The sequence below is a fragment of the Delphinapterus leucas genome, chromosome 11 (genome assembly GCF_059928025.1).
Source record: "Delphinapterus leucas isolate spDelLeu-1000000601 "Yukka" chromosome 11, BTC_Dleu_Yukka2, whole genome shotgun sequence".
NCBI classification, from domain to species: Eukaryota; Metazoa; Chordata; class Mammalia; order Artiodactyla; family Monodontidae; genus Delphinapterus; species Delphinapterus leucas.
In genome coordinates, this window is record NC_143139.1 from 84,821,005 (window position 1) to 84,845,508 (window position 24,504).

At 35.6% G+C, this 24,504-nt stretch overlaps 2 protein-coding genes across 8 annotated transcripts in view; one reads left to right on the forward strand and one right to left on the reverse strand.

Moving 5' to 3' along the window:
• The window catches only part of HCFC2 (host cell factor C2), a 62,824-nt gene extending 38,643 nt beyond the window's left edge, over positions 1-24,181 (forward strand). For 2 of the 5 annotated variants that reach the window (XM_089921172.1, XM_089921175.1), the window contains 2 exons: positions 1-286; positions 2,925-24,181. In XM_089921172.1, coding sequence (XP_089777298.1) covers positions 1-286; positions 2,925-2,965 — 327 coding nt within the window. In that variant the 3' untranslated portion in view covers positions 2,966-24,181. The other 3 variants (XM_089921173.1, XM_089921174.1, XM_022599994.3) reach the window with 3 other exon arrangements.
• NFYB (nuclear transcription factor Y subunit beta) overlaps positions 15,060-24,504 on the reverse strand; it is a 17,771-nt gene continuing 8,326 nt past the window's right edge. For all 3 annotated transcript variants that reach the window (XM_022599920.2, XM_022599919.3, XM_022599918.3), the window contains exons 3-8: positions 23,311-23,404; positions 21,760-21,890; positions 19,486-19,683; positions 18,181-18,262; positions 17,150-17,229; positions 15,060-16,320 (exon numbers count right to left, since the gene is read on the reverse strand). In XM_022599920.2, coding sequence (XP_022455628.1) covers positions 16,288-16,320; positions 17,150-17,229; positions 18,181-18,262; positions 19,486-19,683; positions 21,760-21,890; positions 23,311-23,404 — 618 coding nt within the window. In that variant the 3' untranslated portion in view covers positions 15,060-16,287. The remainder of the gene's footprint in view (positions 16,321-17,149; positions 17,230-18,180; positions 18,263-19,485; positions 19,684-21,759; positions 21,891-23,310; positions 23,405-24,504) is intronic.

The window sequence follows — 24,504 nt, forward strand, 5'->3', positions numbered from 1 at the left end:
AATGTTGAGGGTATCCATCTTTCCTGGGAACCTCCAACTTCACCTTCTGGAAATATTTTGGAATATTCAGCCTACTTGGCTATCCGCACAGCACAAATACAAGATAATCCAAGTCAGCTTGTGTTTATGAGGATTTATTGTGGTCTAAAGACATCATGTATAGTAACTGCTGGGCAACTTGCAAATGCACATATTGATTATACATCCAGGCCTGCCATTGTGTTCAGGATATCGGCAAAGAATGAAAAGGGATATGGACCAGCTACACAAGTTCGATGGCTTCAAGGTAACAATAAAAAAGCACCTTTAAATTGATTTTTTTTAAACTGAAGGTATTGTGATGATTATTTATTAGTAACTGGTTTTGGAGATTTGTCATTTAAGAGTATTCTCTGTATTTCTAGCAGTTATGAATTTGAGTTTGTAAGTTGTTCTTAAAATGTATTTGCTCAATTCTAGATCCAAATAAAAGTAGAAAAGAAGCAAAGCCTCTCTGAAAACTAGTATATGAATTCTTCCTTAAAGTTATAGCTCTTTTATAAAGGAAAATAGTAAAATTAAGATAAAAGCTAGAAGGCTTTATTACTCCAATATCTTTTATAAAGGCCATGTAACTCAGTCATCCTAGAGTTACTGAGATGATTCTAGTAACTGGCTGTTGTACACTGTGCTGTCTTATATAGTAAATGTTCTCTACATTGTAAAGGCCCTGTCTTTGAGTATTCCCTCTAACTTTATTCTATATGAGCAGTGGTCCTCTAACAACTATCTTCTACTGGATAATATTTGTAATACTGATTTTAGTAGCCATTTGATTCATTTCTTTATCTACAGTTAGCACAGAGCTTAAGAAATTAAAAAAAGAAAGGCAAGTTCAGAAATCTGCTTTTGAATTTTCATCATTTTCCAAGAATCATGGCAACATACAAAAAGGATAATGGGTTTTCTTGATTCATACCAGGTTGATATATTGGAATATATTTTTGGCCAAAGCACTTAACTTATCTGGCCCTCAATTTCCTGATTAATAGATGAGGGAGTTAAAAGAGTTTACCTTTAAGGTCCCTTTCAGCAGTAAAATTCTGTATGTTCATCAGAAGTAAAGTATATCCCTAAACATTTTAACATCTGTCTCAATGGATCTAATTTTGCTTTTGCTGAAATTAAAATGTTCATAGTTTAAAATTCAAAGTTAAAGTATGTCCTTCTTATTGAAGAAAGAAAGAAGCACCTTAACTGGACATGAGTTTTGAAATAGTGTTTTAAACATTTGTAAGATTTTTGTAAATGCTCTAAATGTTTTATTTTTGCATTGTTTTTACCTTGAAATTGTATAAACTTTTTTACAACTGAAATATAAGCATTAGACAGCTTACTCAGGTTCCATTACAACCTTAAAGATGCATATAGGCATTATGGATACTCTGCTACAGGTAACTTGTTTTAAACCTTTTAGACGTTTCATGGTTCCACTGCCTATTCGAATCTGGAATGAATATACAGAGCAATAATTGCAGAAAAGATATTTCAGACTAAGAGCTGCAGTAACTGCAGGGGCACAGGTCTGTCATTTTATACCATGTAACCTTATGCCAGTTTAGGTTGACTGAGTAGCTGTGTCCTCAAACTTCATGTATAATACTCCAAGCAAAGATGGATTTAATTGTGCAGAATTGATATATATGTATGTTCCAGTTACTAATTTAAAAGTGTATAGAATATTTTAATATATAATTTTTGTAAAGAACTGGGATTTTTATACTACAGTATTTGTAATTAATGTGTCTCACTAATTTTCTCTTGAAGAAAATATGCAAACCGTTAGACACGTAATGAGTGATTTCCAAACTCTAAAGGTAAAATAAATGCACTACTGTGGTGTTGTTAGAATACCTTTTTTGTGGCTATATGAATCCTTAATCTTTAAATGTGTACTTTACAAACAGTGTTTACAAGGAGCTTCTCTGGTTTGTTATCCCAGCACCTCCCTTGGTGAGAGCTTCATTCTGCATTTGTTTAACTCATATGCTTTGCTTTTGGCATATGCTTGCTTTTTGCACTAGTAGAATTTTAACTTACCTCATTATTATGTTTGTAATCATTTGTGTAGCTTCCATAATATGTCTGATATAGGCTAAAGAAGTACTTAACCAAAGTTAAAATAAATGGTAAGCAATTTTGCACATATTAAATGCTAGGGTTTGTTGTGTATATGTGTGCGTTTAGTTATAAAAAGAATAACTATGGAAAGTTATAGTAAGTATGTGTTTCAAGCCCAATCATTTTAATGATCTGTTTGCTTTATTAGGAAAAGGTCTGGCTTTTAACCCTTTATTCTCTGCATTAATTAACAATTTGCATCTTGAAGCACTTCTCTTAATGACAAGGAATAAGTTGACTTTAAGCAAAGAATAGAATATTTGTTTGAGTGTGTACATTTATACCTACTTAGTATTTTGTTTAGTTTACTTTGTTTAAATATCTCTTCTTTTCTAGACTAGGAGGTGAATATGAACCTGTGGTTCTAAAATATGTCTTATTTTCTAGAGAGAAAGGCAGTCTTTCTATGCCAAGGGATTTGTTAAAATAACATGTTTTTATTTGAGAATCAGCCCAGTTTCTTACCATTTTTTCACATTTGTATATTAAGTAGTAATCACATTTATCTCTGATAAATGATTGGTGACTGAAAGACGCCATTAGGAAATATCTGTGGCTTTCACATTAATAGTTAATAAGAGATCATTGAGCTATGTGTTTATGAATAGAATGGATTGGGATAAATAAGAGAAGTGCATTTAGCTTCTTATGATTTGCACATTTTCTAAGTGAAGATCCCTTTGTGTAGCAGTGGGTTATAACATGCAGGTACCTTTCATAAAAGGATTTACCCTGAGTTAAATTACTTTCTTTACTCCTCCCAGCTGGATATCGCAATTCAGATGTACAAGTCTTTGTGCCATAGTCCTCTTCCTGGACTCTGCAGATTTGGTTCACATAGGTAGTAAAAAGATTTTGCTGTTGCATGCTCTTAGAATTATGTTTTCTAAAATATTGTATTGGCTTCATTTTAGTTTAGTAAACTGTTTGGCAACTTAACTAGAAATAGGGTATTATAAACTCACTTTTATCTGCATTAAAAAAAAAAAAACAGAAATAATCCAATTGCATGTATGAGGGCCCCCTGCCCTATAACCCAACTGCATACATATAATCATCTGTAAGAAGGTGAAACTGTTGATCCGTTATTGCAAAGACTTGTAGACTAGCAAAGATTTGTTCCAGTTAGATATATGGTCTACTATAACTGGAGATATTTTTATTTTTAAAAATTGCAGCACTTGTAGCATAAAAATAACTTGTAACATTGGATATGAAGAGATTATTAGTATTTAAAATTACTGTAGTCATCTGATCATAAATGAAATAGGTTACAAAATAGACTTGGTCCTTGACCATTTAAGGTATAACTGACAGTTATGTTTTCCAAGACTAATTTTAGGCAGTTTTATATATTGTGTACCAATGACATGTAAAATAAAGCACCTTTTCTACTATAAGCAATTACAGGTGTTATTTATTTTGAACTACATGGAAGAAAAATTAGTGGTGGCAGAGTAAATCTGTAGAAATGCTGATGTTGTATCATTCACTTAAAATGATACAGGCAGGCTCATAAAGAATGAACTGTGTCTAAAAACTTGTTTATTTAGTGGATTGTGTTTGGGAGTCATTTTCTGATAGAAATGTAAAGCCTATCTAACCTTCATTGTAACTAAACTAGTATGCTTGAAAGTAAAAAGGCAGATGGCTCCAAGAAACAGACTAAAGTTGTTGTCACCTTTTTTTGGTCTTCTTTACTCTTAATTTTTTTTTTCTTTATGCTTTTCATTTTAATTCATAGCAGCCGGTCTTCTGTCCTGCTACTCCATCAAAATGGCTCTAGCAGAGGTCAGGGATAACGTCTCATTTCCCAAATCCATTGAATTCTTTCATTGTACTTAATCTTGTCATTTGAAACTTTAACCACTCCCTTGACACTTTCACGTTTTTTTAGTTTCTGTGAGACTGTGCTGTCTTTTTATGCACCTCCTTCCGTCTGCAGTCCCCTTTTCCACTCCCACCTGTCTCCATTCATATTTTCAAGATTTAGGTAAAGGTCTCCAACCTGCTGAAGCCTTTCCTGACATACTTCATTTCTAGGTAGATTTGACCCCTTTTTCTTATGCCCCTACTGTCCTTTGTTCAATCTTCTGTCATAGCAGCCTAAAAGCTCTTGCGCCCTTACTCGTTAGCGTTGTTATTCCTCTCCCTCTGCCAGATGGTCAGAGACTGGGTCTTTATCTCTCTTCCATATCAGCCATTTAGCTGCTACTTAAATATTTTAACAAATGACTAAAGAAAATTGCACCTTTACATCTCTCTCCATACTCTCACTCCCCTTCTCAAATTGGGTCAAAGTGAGAAGGGAGGCTTTGAAAGGGAAAGAGATTTTAGCAGATTTAATAAGCCTCTGGAGGAAATACAAGTTCCACCTTTGTCTTACCCTACCCTGCTGTCACTTAGGTTCCTAAGAGAAGTTCTGGGATAAGTAAGAGATATGTCACATATTTATTAGGCTAAAAGGGATTTAATATGGGTGTGTATAGATCTCAAGAGGAATTCTTTGATCTAGAAAGATCTGAGAATTTAGTGAGACTGGTGGGCATTGCTGGATAATGATTTTTAACATTGGATGATCAGGAAAATGAGCTAAAAATATTTCCAGAGTCAGTCTCTCTGATTTCCATATAGGAAAGCCATGGACAATTGTCTAACTTTAGAAGAAGCTACCTACATATTTAATATGTAAGCACAGGGAGCTGCTGGAGAACACAGAGCACCAGCATTAGAACCTCACTGGAGTCTGTCAGGTCACTGTTGTCACCTCTAAGCTTACAGGACAAAGGATTCTTACACTACTGGAAAACAAGATGACATTGGCACACCTTCTTTCCAACTTTCCCAGTTATAGTTGGGAGTCCTTATACTTATATATTTCTGTAACTCAGAAAACGACTTTTTAAAAATCATGCCTGGAAAAACATGAACTACAACATTCTGGGGAGAAACAATTCTATAAACCGAATGATGAAGGAAAAAGCTATACCATCCTCCTTATTCAAAATAGATCTCTATATCTTCTATTTCTATAACTATATAAGGTAGCATCTAGTGTTTGTTTTTGAGCATAGAGTAACTTTGTCCGCTAGTAAGTCATGGTCCAAGAAATGTCCACCTCTGACCAAGAGGATTATCCATTCCTCCTCTGAAAAGATAGACTGGAAGTTCCCTACGAGCTTGAGAAAAGCTCCCTCCCTATTTCTCTGTTTCTTATTGGAGAAGGAGGACAAAGCTACAGGTATAATAATTACATCTGATTTAACAAAGTTGTGGGTGTGCCACTTAAGGCAGCGTAGCATGTAAGAGAGGGGGCAGGGCTCTGGAGGTCCAGCCAACTGCTTGATCCGAAATCATCCTGCTGCCAGTTGCAGTTTAGCACCTCCTGGTGGCATTGTCCATTCCAGCTTACATATGGGTAAGATTTTGGGTCTTTTGTAACAAGCAGCCTAGGATTTTTAAAATAGCACAACGATGTCTGGAATTTTCTGAATGTTTGGAACCTAGTTGAAGAGATTGGACCTGAAGGATACACTGTGTGCTCTCCATTTCCTGAGAATGTATTGCCAGCCATTTGCTGCCGGGCCTAGTCTGCCTCTTGCACCACCTCCCTAACCCAAGATAATAACTTTAGCCTGCCTTGTTGGGTACGAGGGATGGATCCAATGTTTCAAGATCTTTTTTTTCAAATTTCTAAATTGTATACCAAAATGTATAGCTAATCCCCTGAATCAGGTGAAAATGTACCTTAACTGTGCCTTGTTTAATTTGCAAAATGGCACTGCTGGTGAAGACCCTGGCAAAGATATGATTGCAAAATTGTTATGACACTTGTGACCAACCTGGGCACATGTTATTGACCAATGTGGAGAAACAATCAGTAGCCACCATGCACTTTCTGTATTTTTGGATTGCTTAACACGTAAATGCACTATTAGGAGAATGTGCCAAAGGGAATTTGTACTTTTGAAAGTCAACAGAATTCAGTAAAGAGGCAGTGTCTCAGTTTATTTTGTGATTTGTATCACCTATCATTTCATTCTCCGCTTTATACAAATAATTATATACCCAATGAACAACATAACCAACTAACCAGAATCATGCCAGTGGCTGAACCAACTTGGCAGAGCAGTGCTATAATACTGCCATCTCGTTAGATCCTAACTCTGGGAACCTAGTTAACTTCTGTGAAGAATAGTCTGTATTCATTCCTTTTTTCATATTACTATGTACTTCTTCCCCACCAGTTACAATAATTGCCTGATATGCAATGCAGAACAGTGGCTGAAATAATCGGATGTTCCCTCTCTTTGTTGATGAAGTTATATCCCGTAACCTTATATCCTTTTTCTTTTACGATGTTTGTTGAGAATAAATAAAATGATCCCACATGTGCTCAATCTTCAGCTTAAGAACTAGAATACCCTCAGATGTGTAGAATTACCCCACTCTGTCTTCCCTCCCACACACCACATGAGGTAAACATTCTGGATTCTTGGGTAAAATCCCCATGTTTTTATTTATGGCCCTGCCATCTATATTATGTATCCCTAATAATATATTATTTAGATTTACCTGTTTTTGAACTTTTATGTAAATGGTATCATGCTGTATGTATTCTTCTGTGACTTTTTTCTGACACTGTTTTTGAGACTCTTATCCATGTTTATGCATGTAAGTGTATTTCATCTGTTTTTCACTACTGTATAGTATTCCATTATATGACTATACCACAATTTATCTATTCCTCTGTTCATGGAGATGTGGATTGTTTTCAGTTTTTGGCTATTCTGAATGATGCTGCTAGTGAGCATTCTGCCAGTTACAATGTAAGCTCCGTGTGGGCAGGGATTTTGTCTTTTTTGTGTGATTTTGTCTGTTTAACACATTCACAATGTCTAGAACAATGCTGGTACATGGTAGATGCTTAATAAATATTTGAGGAATGAGTGAATTCTTGTACATGTCTCCTGGTGCACACGTGCAAGAGTTCTCTAGGGCAGTTGTTTTCAAAGTATGGTCGAGGGACTCTTGAGGTCCCTGAGACCCCTTCAGGGGAGTCCGTGAGGGCAAAAGCATTTTCATAAGAATACTAAGACATTATTTGTCCTCTTCACTCTCATTTTTCACTTTTAAATGTTTTCCAGATATATGATGACATCATCACTCTGACAGCTTATCAAGTGTGTACCTATATATTTTTGTTTTGAAAATGCCTGTTTTAATTTCTAATATGGTAAATTTTGATAACTATAACCCACATGAACAACAGCTCTTTGAGGTCCTCAGTAATTTTTAAGGATGTAAAGAGGTTCTGGACCAAAAATTTGAGAACTGATGCTTTAAGAAGCAGGTTTTACTTAGTCATACTGAACTGTTTTCTACAGCGTTTGTACCAGTTAAGCTCCCACTGGCAGTGGTTGAGTGTCATTGCAAACACTTTTATTTTAGCAAACTCTTAATCTTGACTATCTTTTATATTTGCCAATTGGATGGCAATTGTATAGTATCTTACTGTGGGTTTAATTTGCTTTTCCCTGATTACTAATGAAACTGAGTGTTTTTTCGTACATGAATGTGTTTCCTCTTCTGTGAAATACCTATTCATGTCTTTTTTGCCCATTTTTCTAGTGGGTGTGTGTCTTTTTTTTCATTGATTCATATGATTTCTTTATATATTCTGGATGCCAGTCCTTTGTCAGTTAAACATGTTGTATGTATTTTCTCCCAGTTTGTGTATTATCTTTTGTGATTGTATTGAATTTATTGATTAGCTTGGAGAAGATTGATATCTTTTCAATAATGAGTCTTCCCATTCAAAAACATTGTGTATTTATCCATTTGGTTTTCTTTTAATATCTGTCAATAAACTTTAACAATTTTTCTCCATAAAGGCCTTCATGTCTATTAGTTTTCTTTCTGGGAGTTTTATATATTTTTTAATGCTGTGGTAAATTTCTTAAAATTACACTTTCTATTCTAAGTGGATGTTGCTGATTATAGATATATTGTTGCTATGTGTTGATTTTGGATCCAGCAACCATGCTAAATTTTTATTAGTTCTAATAATGTATCTAGATGTCTTTCTGAGTTTTTTATATAATCGCATCATCTGAAATGGTGGCAGTTTTCTTCCTTTCTGGTCCTTCTACCTTTTAAAAAATTTCTTCTTACATTTCTGTACTTGCTAGGACCTGTAGTACAACGTTGAAAAGAACTGATAGTGAACATCCTTGTCTCAGCCCCAATTTAAAGGGAGTGCTTTCGACATTTCAGTTGAGTATTTTTTTTCCCACAAATGGCCTTCATCACGTTGAGATTCTCTTCTATTTCTAGTTTGCTAATAGTTTTATATGAATGAATGTTGAATTTTACTGAATGCTTTTTCTCATCTATTTAAATGGTTAAATTTTTTTTCTTTTAATGTTAATGTATTAAATTATGATAGTTGATGTTTTAATATTGAACCAATCTTTAATTCCTAGGATAAACCCAGTTTGATCATGGTGTGTGTGTTTTAATACATTGCTGGACTCAATTTGCGAATATTTTCTTTAGGATTTTTGCCTCTACGTTCGTGAGTGAAATCAGCTTATAGTTCTCCTATTGTGTCCTGTCATTGTCTGGTTTTGGTATCAAGGTTATACTAGTCTTATTAAATGAGGTTTTCAACTGTCTGTAGAGTTTAAGATTGGAACTAGTCTTTAAAGCCATGTGGTCATTAAGAGAAGATTTTAAACTATTGATTCATTTCTTTGAAGGTTTTAGCATCATTAGGATTTATTATTCTCAAGTCAGTTTAGTTAAATTTAATAAATTCTTCTAGGGATTTCTCCATTTCATCTTAGTTTAACTTTTTGATATTGTTATCCTTATTAGCTTTATATCATTTTAGTTTCCACAGCATATGTAGTTATGACTCTTTTTCATTCCTGTTAGTTCATTTGTGCCTTCTCATTTTTTTTCATCATTAATCCTTCCAGAGGTTTGACTTTTTAACCCATTAGTCATTTTCAAAGTGTATTTCCAAATGCTAGGGGTGGGTTATAGTTGTCTTAATCTTTATTTCTTATGTCATTTTTCCAGAGAATATGAGCTATAAGATTTTCTGAAATTTGAGACTAGCTTTATGATTTATCTTGTGATCAGTTTTTATACATGCCCCATGTTTACTTGATAAGAGTGTATATTCCTCGGTTTTTGAGTGTAGTGTCCATTAGATCAAACTTGTTAGTTGTGCTGTACAGATCTTCTCCTTACTGATTTACCTTATACTTAATTTCTTATTTACTGAAGAGTCTCAAGATCTCATTATGATAAGTAGATTTCTCAATTTCTCTTTAAGTTGTGTTTGCTATCTTTTTCTTTGGGCTTTATTATTAGATACATACCAATTTAGAATTTATCTCCCTGGTGAAAATTGAATTTTTTATAATTATGCAGTGACTCTCTGTGAATGCTGTTGCTTTCATCTTTTTGTTGTCCTTACTTACTATAGCAATGTTTTGGTTAGTGTTTATCTGAATATCTTAGATCTTTTTTTGTCCTCACATTTTGATACACACTTAAAAGATATGGCCACAGAAAACATACGGATGGTTTGGTACCTCTATTATGATTACAAGTATAATTTGGATTTATTTCTATGATTTCTGTTTTTATGATTTCTCATCATATCATCTTCTTAAATTTTTGTCCACTCCTCCCTTATCTTTCATTTTTCATTTTCTTATTCTTTTTTCCCTTCCTCTATTTGTTGGGGGTTTTTTCAATTATTATATTTTTTTCTTATGAGTTCTATTTGGTTTATAAATGTACTTCTTTTCCTGTGTAATCTTTTGCTCCTTATTCATATTTTCCATGCTTCTATTCCTTTGTACATCAGTAATTTTTCTTGTGTTGATACCAGTATTCTTTGTGGGTGAGTCTACTGTTGTATAAATTGTGTTGTTTTTCATTTACGGTGCCATTTCCCCTTGTTCTGTGATACCTGAAACTTATTTTCCTTGGGAAAAAAGGAATTACTTGAAGTAGGGACTGAAATTGAGATCCTTAAGATAATTTGTTTGTTCTGCCAAACACCCAGGGGCCAGTAACCTGAGACCACTTTAAATTATGAGCTTGAAGTTTCTCTGATTTCAGATCACAAACCTTCAGGGCTCACCAGTGATTATGAATTCAAGGGTGGTGGTGATTTATCCCCCTCCACCCAGAACCAAAATTGAACCAGGCAGGGTTCCTTGCTGCCCACTTCTCAGTGGTGGCCCAGCTAGACTCCAGCCTAAGTGAGCCTCAGGCTTTATGTCCAGTTCCCCCGCTGCTGGTAGCTTCTGGTCTCCAGAGTTTAACAGAACTCTCATGGCAAAAGCAGGCTTTGGTGCTGGCTCACCTCACAGGTGTCCTGTTTCCATTTCATTTTTGGCGTTTTGCAGATGCCTTATACTTTCCTGTCAACTCAGTGACACATTTAAAAAGATATTTATTTAATACAACTTTACATTGTTTCTTACATTTTGTTCAGCATTTGGTTTTTTAAAACAGGAGTTACTGAAGGTATCTAGACTGCCTGCCTTACTCTCAGAAATGAAGTCTAAATTAAAATTCGTTTTACTTTGTCCTGATGTGAGTAGGAAACATAATAGTTTGTAGTCTGTACAGAATTGTAGGATGCCTCGTTATTTCCTTTGTACTGTCCTGCAAGACAGCACTTTTATGGTATGGGGACTGCTACTTGAAAGGTTGGAAATGTATAGAATACCATTTTTTTAAAGTTACACTCTTCCTCCACAGTAAGGAATGGCTCTGCCATTTCCTTAAATGGCTATTAGCCCAGATATTACTTGTGTTCTTTGACTAGTGATTGCTTTGGTCTGAAAAAAAGGATTTGAATTTAGTTTCTTGTAAACCTAATGTTGGGCATTATATATGCGTGAATGGGCCTTCTTGGCATACCTGTCCTAGCTGAAAGGCACTGTCTGTTATGACTTGTCTTTGCCTAGCAACTTGTTTTCAACCTATTACCCAGTGTTTAAGGTTCAGAACTATCTTTCATTCAGATGTACTCTGAAACTGAGCCCTGGAAAAGAGGTGCAAAAGTAAGACACAAAACCGTTACTGTTTGTACTTAGAGGACAATCAAGGAAGACCCAAATTATGCCTTTTTAAAAGAGGCAGAAATTTATGCTGTTGTGTCAGAAGTTTTTAATCTTATGTATTTTTGTGGAAGATGGAGGAATTACCTATCAACTTGTAACTTCCACCCCTAAAAGGCATACATGGCTATTAGGCCTCTACAGACAGAGCCAGCACATATTTTACTGACTTTATTTGGCACGCTCGGTGGCACTAAACTTGGCAAAGGAGTTCTTACAATACATTGCCTTGCACAGGTATCTATTTAATATGCAGTGCAAAAGGAAATTCTCTGGAGTAAGGTCAGGGAAAGCTGTAACTGTATTTCTAGGCAAGCTTGTATCTCAAAATGTGATGCCCAGAAGCCAGAGATATGAATCCATCCCAATGCCATCTGTGGCCCATGGTTTGAAAGGATTCTGCCTTATGGTTTTAAAATCCTTAAAATCAGGTATGAAAAGCAGCATGGTCTTGAAGGAGATATCCATGGAGCAGTAGCAGCCAGCATATCGGCTAATTACAAACCGATTTTGGGTGGTGCTGTTTTCCGTGTTTGATGATTAGTACAAAGTTTTTACAAAAGTTTTAAAGGCTTTCCTGATGAAGTTTAAGCTGAGACCTGAAGGATGAGTTGGCCTTATCCAGGCGGAAGTAAGTAAGTATATGTGTTTAAAGCCATGGCAGGGGGCTGGGAAGAAACAAAGAACACGGCACAAGGAGCCAAGGGACCCGGATGGCTGGAGCAGAACGAGAAAGAGGAAGCTAAACTTGGTGAAATTAAGCAAAGTAACATTTCCAGCTCTAAAAGAAACCGTAAGCTAAAACTGAATAGTTTTTAGACAGTATAGTACAACTCTTTGAAAACAGAGTTAGTAGGGTTCTATTTTTTACTCATGAGCACACTATATGACAATATGAGTTTAATGTCAATATATATATAAATTATTACATAAAGTAATAAATTGCCTAATTCAGGGATACCAAAATTATACATTTAAAATAGACTGGCTTTGGGAATTCCCTGGCAGTCCAGTGGTTAGAACTCAGCGCTCTCACTGCCAGGGTCCCAGGTTCAATCCCTGGCTGGGGAACTAAGATCCCACAAGCCGCATGGCGTGGCCAAAAAAATAATAAATTAAAAAAAAAATTTTTTTTAATAAAATAGACTAGCTTTCAGTATAGATCTCATCCAGTATCACTTATTTGAGTGACTCAGTTTATTTTATTTTGGCTTTTTTTTTTTTTTTACATCTTTATTGAAGTATAATTGCTTTACAATGGTGTGTTAGTTTCTGCTTTATAACAAAGTGAATCAGTTATACATATACATATGTTCCCATATCTCTTCCCTCTTGCGTCTCCCTCCCTCCCACCCTCCCTATCCTACCCCTCTAGGTGGTCACAAAGCACCGAGCTGATCTCCCTGTGCTATGCGGCTGCTTCCCACTAGCTATCTATTTTACGTTTGGTAGTATATATATGTCCATGCCACTCTCTCACTTTGTCACAGCTTACCCTTCCCCCTCCCCATATCCTCAAGTCCATTCTCTAGTAGGTCTGCATCTTTATTCCCGTCTTAGCCCTAGGTTCTTCATGACATTTGTTTTTTCTTAGATTCCATATATATGTGTTAGCATACGGTATTTGTCTTTCTCTTTCTGACTTACTTCACTCTGTATGACAGACTCTAGGTCCATCCACCTCACTACAAATAACTCAATTTTGTTTCTTTTTATGGCTGAGTAATATTCCATTGTATATATGTGCCACATCTTTATCCATTCATCTGATGATGGACACTTAGGTTGCTTCCATCTCCTGGCTATTGTAAATAGAGCTGCAATGAACATTTTGGTACATGACTCTTTTTGAATTATGGTTTTCTCAGGGTATATGCCCAGTAGTGGGATTGCTGGGTCATATGGTAGTTCTATTTGTAGCTTTTTAAGGAACCTCCATACTATTCTCCATAGTGGCTGTACCAATTCATATTCCCACCAGCAGTGCAAGAGTGTTCCCTTTTCTCCACACCCTCTCCAGCATTTACTGTTTCTAGATTTTTTGATGATGGTCATTCTGACCAGTGTGAGATGATATCATCTCATTGTAGTTTTGATTTGCATTTCTCTAATGATTAATGATGCTGAGCATTCTTTCATGTGTTTGTTGGCAAACTGTATATCTTCTTTGGAGAAATGTCTATTTAGGTCTTCTGCCTCAGAAGTGTATTTTATCACATAAAGCAAGAAATATTGTCTTATTTTGGACTGCTGATAAAATAAGTTTTCCTAAGAGAAAATATATTTTCCAAATATCTTGCACTGCAAGATTTCATTCTTGGTAAATGGTAGAAACTTTTTCTTTTTTTTCATTTTTCAGGCCTAATTGATATGCAAGAAGGCATGTTTTTGAAGAAAGGAAAATACTGCATAGATAGTATACTATAAGAGGAAAAGATATACAAATAGCTTAAAACATCATCATACCCAAGCATATGACACTAGGAAGGTAGCATTTAAAAAAATTTTCTCTGGACTAAAGCATCTCCGTTTATAACGAGGTAGTGAGGGGCTAGATAGATAGAAGCTAACTTAAGTCCCTTCTTCTATGACTTAATCACTGAAGCCCATTTCTCTGTTAGATACTCATAAAGCAACACACACAAAATTATTTTAAAAACTAACTTTTAGGTTATTGTAGGAGCTTATATACTTAAGTTCCAGGGGGGGAGAAAACATGACATTCAGTTACATGCAACATAGCCAGGTAAGAAGGCAGCACTACTTCTCACATGCATAAAAGGGGATTATGGACCTGACACGTGCAAATTGCCAATGTTCTTTCAGAGTATGAAGCCCGTATAATCCAAAATTGACCTAATTTTACATACTCTAAAGTTTTAGTACTAATAGCGAATTATTAAATTTAGAATTTTATTTTGGTATATACTGATATACATTTTAAAGTTGTCTAATTTTTTAATCTTGATTCTTATACATAGCTCAATCTTTAAACTTTAGAGAAAGAACCTGATAACCAAAGATCAAGTGCTTTTATCAGTTATATAATGACATACTGCCTGGATCAAATGGAAGATATTTCAAAAATACAATTATATATGTATCAAAAGCCTTAAAATTTTGCATATCTGTTAAACCAACAATTCTACTAATAGAATTTATTTGAAGAAAACAGTCATGGATGTACACAAGATTCAATGAAGTGTCGTTTATAACTGTGAAAAGATGTATATAGTCAAAATGTCCAATAGAAGATTAAATAAATTATGTTTCAGCCATACAAGAGAATAATAAAGAAAGAAAAGTAGAAGACTATGTAATGACCTGGGAAAGATGTTCACAATATATTAAGTGAAAAAAGCATGTTACAAAACAGTATGCAAGTATGAGCCCATTTTTATAAAAATATACATATTTAGCAAAGTAAAAGGACAAATCATATTTACCAAAATATTAACATTGGTTGTTTTTAACATAGTAGGATGATAGTTGGTTTTGCTTAACCACCCTTTTTTGCCCGTTTGAATTTTCTGTAATGAAGATTATTTTTTAAATGGGAAGGTAGTGAGGGAGTTATTAACTTCAGATTATCCCAGTTGTGCCCGCAAAAGCTCCTTCTGGCAAAGTAAATGTTTCTGTCCAGCCTGTATCTAGGAAATTGCTTCTCCCTTATAAATGTGAGTGTCCTTCCAAGATGACATTCACTCAAAGTGCCTTTTAGGCAAACTATACAAGAGCAATTGTTGATTTAAAAAAAAAAAAAAAAAAAGAGAGACTCACGTTAGTTATCACCAAAAAGAATAGGTGAGAAAATACAAGTCCTCACTCTAAAAAAGGAACAACCCAAGTACAATACTAGTAAATTATACAAAGTTACATTATCTAAATTTAGTTTATTGCAAAGATCAAGACAGCACACTAGAAGCTGGCGGTTTCTCTTTCGCACCATTCACAGCAGTAACTCTGTTCTTCATTTCATTCACTCACCCATGCAAAAAAGCTCTGTATACACACAATGATGTCTGATATTTCTTGGTTCCCATAGCATAATAGGAAACTTGACATTTCAATTAAAAAGGTAAAATGAGGACATTTACCATCAGACTATGAAATTCCTCTTCTGGAAGAGGATACTATATAGTATTTGAAGATATGCCTTTGGAAAAATCATATACAAAATGAAAGGGCACCATTTCAAGAGCACTAGGACTACATTAAACTTAAATGAATTCCAACACTCATAATAATGTAACTCAAAAACAAATCTAGTCTTAACAAAAGCTCCAATAAACTAAAACTATCTTAACAGGCACAATGAACAGTGTAAACACTGTTAACGGGCACCAGCTTGAATAGGGCCGACAATATTTGCTTCTGCATTCACATTTAATCTCTCAATTACATTTTTTAAAAAAAATGGTGCTGCTTAAGCTATGAATGTTTTACAAAAAAGTTAATAAATATGGCAAATGCTAAAAATCTAGCTAGGTTATCATGCAAAGTATTATATAACCAAGACAAACTCAAATTTATAATAAAGGCAACTTGCATTCAAAATGAACTCTACCCTTATTTTTTATTAAAAGGGCAAACATCATGAATTAACCCAGCTGCTTACTTGAATTATTACAAAAGTAACATGATTCAATATGAAAATAAGAAACTGTCTACAAATCTCTGACAGTAATAAACTGCAATATACAATGCATACAGGAGTCATACAGAGCAACAAACTCTCATACAAAACAAAAATATTTTAATACCTTTAAAATCCAAATTTTTCTTTAAAATCATTCATGAAAAAGATTCTCAAGTCAGAATTAACACCTCAATTAGTCAAGCATTGGGAAGCTACATTACAACTATTTAATATACAAAGAGACATCTTTTCACCAGTCAGCTCCTTCTAATGTCTCTGTTCCGGAATCATACAAGACTCAGTTCTCTACACTCTCCAGTCCATCATTTCTTCGGATCATGAAAACTGAATTTGTTGAACACCAGAAATCTAAGATTTGAAAATTTAAATTGAGCAGAATTAAAGAAAAAATAGTTTCCTGTATATTATAAACATTCAAAGAGTAAAAACAACAGACGATGAAAAATAAGTCTAGTTCCCACCCCAAATCTCCATTCTCTCTACTTAAGGAGCTACTTCAATAATTTGTGTATCTTTATAGAAATCTATGCAAATACATTCATTCCCTCAATATCCATGGGGGATTGGTTCCAAAATGCCCTGTGGATGCCAAAATGCACAGATGCTCAAGTCCTTTTTCTTCTTTTTTTTTTTTTTTTGCGTTACGCGGGCCTCTCACTGTTGTGGCCTCTCCCGTTGCGGAGCACAGGCTCCGGACGTGCAGGCCCAGCGGCCATGGCTCACGGGCCCAGCCGCTCTGCGGCATGTAGGATCTCCCCGGACCGGGGCACGAACCCGTGTCCCCTGCATCGGCAGGCGGATTCTCAACCACTGCGCCACCAGGGAAGCCCGCTCAAGTCCTTTAATCGGCCTTCAGTATCCATGGGTTCTACATCTGCAAATTCCATCTGCAGATTCAACCAACCACAAACCACAGATCGGAAACATGATCCATCGCTGGTTGAATCCATGGGTGTGGAACCCGTGGATATGAAGGGTGAACTGTATGAACATCTGTGTACATATCTGTAACAATTAGAGAATACTATACACAGTTATATATTTTGAGAAAACAATTTTTAACAACCTTTATCAGATTCTTAATAATGTGTTGACGTTAACTACCTGTGATTTTAAAAAATTAATGAATATAATTTTTTTAATTATTTAAAATATTAATAGAAAGAAGGTACTGTACCTGTTGATATGATGTTGTGTAAACCATAACATTTTGTTGCTGACCATCTGCAGTTATTAAGCCAGCTGGTAACTGGTTAGCTAAAAAAAAAAAAAAAAAAAAGTTAAAGCAGGAAAAGAACCGCATCTGCTTTCTTGACCTGAACCTTAAGGTTGTGTGATTTTTTTCCATTTAAAAAAAGTTCCCTAAAAATGCACATTTTTTTCCTATAGCATTTTTCAGTTTTCTTAAGTGTACTTTCACTAATTAATTCCCCATGGGCATAAAAGACTGGATGGAGTTTCTGACTCATAAGTAGACCTACACTGTGAAGCCTGGTTGGGAGCAACACTTACATAACTAAGCAACATATATTTTAAATATGAGAAATATATATATACATATAAATTTTATATGAGAAACAATCACCATAGGACCTTTTATTTCACCAATATGACATTCAATTTTTTTTTTTTTTTTTTTTTTTGGGGGGTACGCGGGCCTCTCACTGTTGTGGCCTCTCCCGTTGCGGAGCACGGGCTCCGGACACGCAGGCTCAGCGGCCATGGCTCACGGGCCCAGCCGCTCCGCGGCATGTGGGATCTTCCCGGACCGGGGCACGAACCCGTGTCCCCTGCATCAGCAGGCGGACTCTCAACCACTGCGCCACCAGGGAAGCCCAACACTCAATTTTTAAGAAACCTTCAGTTCAAATTTATTTAAATCACAAGATTTTATATTATAAACAACAATTCTCAATACTCCTCTCATGTGAATCTTAAACCAAAAACTAGGGACTATGGAAATCCATTAGAACTATTGGTGAAAGATTATAATCTCTGCAGAATTAAAGTTTATACTCTTATCCCTCACTGACTTCAAATATAAGGGCATGAACTAGTAAGAACTATTCAAAATAGTGCTATGTCAAAACACTCAGTGCTAATATTCCCAAAGTTCTACTACAGACATATAGAATTAATCACTGCCAACAATCTACATGACTCGTAAGAACGAATGTAGCTGCATAAATGTATCATAACACTGCTTACTAAATGCCTCCTCTGTAAGCTCTTCACTTAGTCCATCTGTAGCTGTGACTGCTCCACCAATTCCTTTTTCTCCTTTCATAGCCTGAGGAAGGGAAATCAAACAAGTAATCACTATATTCAAAACAACAACAACCTGTTTCCTAAATGAGAATGCTTACTTATTTCCTAAAATTAGGAGCTTCTATTATTACAAAATACAGAGTATTTATTAATGCTTCTGGTTAATAACATATGGAAAGGTCCTTCAAAATGCTGTTATATATGCAGTAGTCATCACAAGACAGTGTTAGTAATGACCTAGAAAATCTAAAATATTTATGAGTAAAAATAAAGTTATTCCACACTACGTCAAAAGGAAAAGAGAAGTCTATTTACAGATGAAGTAGTCTGCAAAAACTGTAAATACCCAGCTTGCAGATCTACTACAAATGATCCAAGTTATCATTTAACTATACTTGCAGCTCTCAGCCAGCACTATAGCAGCCAGTTTGGAGTTTAAAATTCCTAAATCAAAATTACAGTTTGGATCAGAGACCTCTAAGTTTTGTCCACTCTCAGGTTCTAATGATGCTGAAGATTTGGAAAAGTTCTGTAAAGAATTTACACATTCTCTTCCTACTTTAGTCATTCTGTGCAGATATCACTAATTTAATGGGATTCTAACAATAGAGACATTAAGAAAGTATTTTGAAAGCAATGTGGATCTGACACCCAAGTTGGAGTGTAGAAATAAATATGCTGATCTCAATTCATTTTCACAAAATTCATACCACATGCAAAGAAAAACCAAATAGGAAATGTAGAAGAATTCAATCAATAATAAGAAAAGGTTATAGTTATAATTCCCTTTTTCTTATCTAAAAGGCCGCAAGCTTTGAGATGCTACCTCTTTTAAATTAGTAACAATAACAGCATGTGCTAACATTATCGAGCACTCTGTATGTGCCAAGCCAAGGGCTGTACATGGATTATTTTACTTAGTCCTCTCAGTAACTCTGTGAGGTAGGTACTATTATTATTAGCCTCACTTTACAGACCAGGAAACCAAGGCCTAAAGTACTTAAACAGGCTGCCCAGGGTACAGAGTTCAGCATCCAGATGGTCTAAATCCAGAGTCCATGCTCTTAATCATTACACAACTATGCTGCCATTAGTAATACAAAGGAAGAAAGAAAGGACTTCCTATTTAAGTTCAGTAATATAAGTGATTACATACTTCTGAGAAATGATTAATACATTTAAAAAGTTAAAAGTGAATAGCGTATCTTATTTTCTTAAAAACATAATGGGAGACACTTTACTTACCTCTCTGAACTTCTGAAGGTATAATTTCAGAGGTTCTACATAACTGTCGAAGCCTAAGGTAGACATGGCAAAGAGAATATCTTCTCCATTGATTGTCTTCCGTTTCTCTTGATGGCATCTTTCACTTGCTTCAGATGTTATAAAGCTGATGAACTCACTTACACATTCTTGAACACATTCTTTGGCATCTTTTGCAATCTGAAGAGAAAAATCATAGGTAAATCTGCAGGGAATATAACCACCACTTTCCTAACAACCTGCAAAAATAAAAGGCTATTCAGAAGAATATAAATTTCAGTTTATGACTGTTAACCTTTAATATTCAAAATATATGCTGCTAACAGTGACGTAACATATGCTATCAAAATTGCAACCCTCATTGAGTGAGACTGAAAACTTAAATACAAATGAGAGAAGCCTTGACAACTCTTCTCACAAAACAGAATTTAGGTTTAAAAGCAACTACTGGATGACCCTACCACCCCATAAAAATGAAAACTCTTACAAACCAAGTGCCCCAAGAAAATCAGTCCTGTTATGTCTGGAGTGTACTGTGGGCTAGACTTAGGTACCGCTTCTCTGCCCTGGCATTTCCACCAGTGAGGACACCAGAAAGTTTTTAAAAACAAACTAAAAACTAAATTCACTGTAAGGCTTACAAGGGAGTGAAATAATGACATCTGGTGACATTTTTATTAATAAAGATACAGAGTGTCCGGAATACGTTTTGAGTTTATGAAAAAGCCTACCAAAAGAAGCACACACCTGCCATCTCATTATAAAGACAACTCTTCACTTAGTGGTCTAGGGTTTGAAAGTGAAACTCTAAATAGATTAAATCATGCAATTCCAAAGCCACTTCTAACAGGAATGACAAAATCCATGCTGAAACATACTGTCTTTCACCTCCATGCCTATTTTACATCCTGGTGAAAAGTAACAAGAGTTACTGCATAAATGCAGTCAAACAAGATAATATAACCTGAGCTAGATACATAACTTTAGATGTTCCAGCAGCTATGCTTAAAAAAAAAAAAAAAAAAAAAGGTGAAATTAATTTCAATATATTTTGTTTAACCTAGTAAATCTAAAATATTATCATTTAAACACAGAATCCATTTAAAAATTGAGATATTTTAAATACTGTAAATCAACTATACTTCAATTAAAAAAACATTTTAAAAATTGAGATCTCTTTATCCTTTCTTTTATACTAAGCCTTCAAAATCTGGGGTATGTTTTACACTTACAGCACATCTCAGTTCATTCGGCCAACATTTCAAGTGCTCAATAACCACATGTGGCTAGTGGCCACAGTACCAGGCAGCGCAGGCCTAGCATAGTAAGCAATTATCAGCAGTTGTGCTTTTTTCCCCTTAAAACATAAGGAGGACCACTCAAATTGGAACTTCTAGGCTTCGTGATATATTTTAATAATGTATTTCTTTGTAAGCTTTATTACTTTCATAAGTATTTTCAAAGCTACAATAAAATGAGAGAAAGCTTATTATGCAATACAAAACAATATACAAAGTGTGGACTTTAGTTCAGACCAAGTGATAAGTAGAGTGACAATGAGTTTTTAAAAGCTGTTATAAGTAACTGTTTATACAGTTATTTCTCCACAAGACAAAACTACTTTAAAAGATCATGCCAGTTGAATTAAATGTATGTTACTATTTATAATTATAGAGAAAGTTTCCAAACATATAGATTTGGGGGGAAAATTCTTACTACATCCATCAGCCCAACATGGTCCAATTTTGCTGCAACATTATGGAAGTTACAACTTCATATGCCCAAAACCTGATAGTTTTGACAATGCACCTTTTTTTTTTTTTTTGCGGTACGCGGGCCTCTCACTGCTGTGGCCTCTCCCGTTGCAGAGCACAGGCTCCAGACACGCAGGCTCAGCGGCCATGGCTCACGGGCCCAGCCACTCGGCGGCATGTGGGATCTTCCCAGACCGGGGCACGAACCCGCGTCCCCTGCATCGGCAGGCGGACTCCCAACCACTGCACCACCAGGGAAGCCCACAAGGCACCTATTTTTAAAACGATTCTTAATTCTGTTTCATCTGCTTCCAGCAAGTGGGGAGCAGGAGCGCCGCTCAGCAACCAAGTGTGTACAACTGAGATGTGTGTTTTGCTGAAAGGCTGAATGACTGAAATCAACAGCTAACTATATTCATGAAATATGTGTTCATGTAGTTTTACATGCCCCCCTCCCCACCCCTGAAAAACAAAACCCAGTTAAATTTCTCCTCAGCATTACCTTTCCCGTTTGAGGTATGGCATTTTTCATTATCCTTGCAACATTTGCAATTGGAAGATATATATCTTGTTCTCTAAAACTTTCTTTTGAACCATTTGTGTCTTCATGATCATTCATGCTGTCCTCAGTATCTAAGTAAAAATAACAGGTTTATAGCTTCTCATAATTTTTCCTTCAAGATAGAGAAGACTACCTCAGACAATCTAAGATAAGAAACATTCTGGTTCATTTCCTAATCGTTTTTAGGGATTAGGACAGCAGTTCTTTTCACAATTTTCTCAGGGCCATAACTGAGCCTCCTCATTAATTTCAGACCCACTGCCTAGAATACTCTTATCCTCAACTCTGCCTACTAAGTCCTACCTACCCACTCTCCAAAAAGCTCAAATACATCTCCACAGCACCTTCAGAAGTGATCTCTCCTTTCACAAAATATCTCAAACAAGTGCTTCTTTGTGTCTCTTCTCTAACACATTTTATAATCCTTATTACTCATTCCCCCTCTTAGATGTTTGCTACCTGAGGCCAGGGATCAGCTTTGTGTCCTTCCTTAGGACTTGGTACAGCACCTCCAACAGAGGAGGTGCTCATAAATTATCTGTTACATAACTTAGCTATAAAATAGAAGAGACTGTGATCTATGGCTCCATGCATATAACAAGATTAAAAGGGTGTGTGTTTATCCAAAGCCAAGTTTATATAGAATGGAAAAACTGGACTTGAATATTACTAACCCAATTGGATTACCACTAATGTAGTAATAGTTTATGAACAAAGCTATAGCAGTAATCCAATGTTCTTACAGAAAGTAAATTTTTAGATATAACTGAAGCTTTCATAGTACAAATAATATCCTTTTATGATTAAATGCAGTATCTTCTAAGTAAACTTCCCACTCTTTTATTAATATATGTATTAAATAAGAAGGGTACTTAAGTTGATTCAGTTTACATTTTTACATGTTTAAAATGATGTTATCAAAATTAACTTGTTTGAATATCTGTTTTAGGATGGAATAAGTAATCACCTACCCCCAACTGCCTTCTACAAAAATATATCTTAGTGTTTTTTAATCTTACACATCAGAATGCCACAAAAGCAAATTATTTCTGATAGGCCAACATAATACTGCCATTCTACTACAAGTTAAAACTTAATACTGAATAAAAACCAAAACTAAGTCTGTTCATAAGTACCAGAAATATAATAGCTAGCAACTACCCTCTAAAGAACTACTCAGTTTATCAATTGAGTAAGAATTCGCCATATTTAATACTTAAGTAGGAAATCAATAACAAATCATTAAAGAAACTGTACCAGCTTTAAAAAGGCATACTTTTATAGAATTATTTTCTAAAACCCATCATTCTTTTGAAGACTATTTCTAATAAAAATAGCAAAGTATACCTTTTTAGACTATCACTAAACTGTGACACAAGAGTGCTAATTTTCCTGTAAAGACAAAAGTAACATAGAACATCACGTCAATAAAATTTCCACTTTCTAATTTGTTCCTACTTGTGAATTTGTTTCTAATTGTGGCTTTCTTACCATCATGAGGCTGTATAACATAATGACTTCCTCCAATATAGTCTGCAGAAATTCCTAGTTGAGAAGCATCTGTGGTGGAACTGTCACCATCCATCTATGAGGAAAAAAAGCTTTCAATAATCTTCAATAAAACTTGTCTAAAAACTACATAATAGATTCAGTGCTCATAAATTGTCATAGGATGAGTCAGTTACATTTTTCATAGCCTTAAGCTTACTAAAAGAAAACATATTTCTTGATTTGGAAACCTTTTGATAATTTGCCAATGATTCAAGATTCCCTATTCACCCTCTATTAAGTGATAAGCCTACGACCAACGGGGAAACAAAACAAGGAAATGAATTTAAAACACACACGTCTCTCTTTTCAATTGCATAATCATCAAATATAGTATAGGCAACCCTGACTTACAACCTAATTTATCTCTGTAATGGCAAGCAAAGCCAAAATCAGCTTAGTAGTTAGCCACCTGGATATATCCAGCCTGTTCAGCTCTCCTGCTAAAGCCAGATATTCCTACACGAACTTTTTTGCTCTCGCTGCAAACTTTCTTTGCTATCTCACAGAAGTTCCACAAGAGACAATATCCTGGTTTAAACTGTTGTTTGGTATAAGAAGCATATGGATTCCTTGCACAATTCTGCACCCATGCAACCCAAAAGTACACCCACATTTTGAACAAGCTCATCACCCCTAATTCTAGTCAAAGGTTAATTTTCTCTTCCCCCACCCTCAGACTTTTGACTCGTTAAGGAAAAAAGAAAAGGAGGGGTCAGGGAGATTGGAGATCTGCATATAAAAATAGGAAAATGATAACCACAGACAAAAATGAGAGTTAAAATGACTTTTGGTTTTTTTTGCTGTACGCAAACCTCTCACTGCTGTGGCCTCTCCCGTTGCGGAGCACAGGCTCCGGACGTGCAGGCTCAGCGGCCATGGCTCACGGGCCCAGCCGCTCTGCGGCATGTGGGATCTTCCTGGACCAGGGCACGAACCCGTGTCCCCTGCATCGGCAGGCGGACTCTCAACCACTGCGCCACCAGGGAAGCCCTAAAATGACTATTTTAAAAGAACCCTGGGAGTTCCCTGGTGGTCTAGTGGTTAGGATTTCACGCTTTCATTGCTGTGGGTTAGGGAACTGAGACCCTGAAGCCACACGGCGCGGCCAAAATAAAAATAAAACCCTGCTTAATT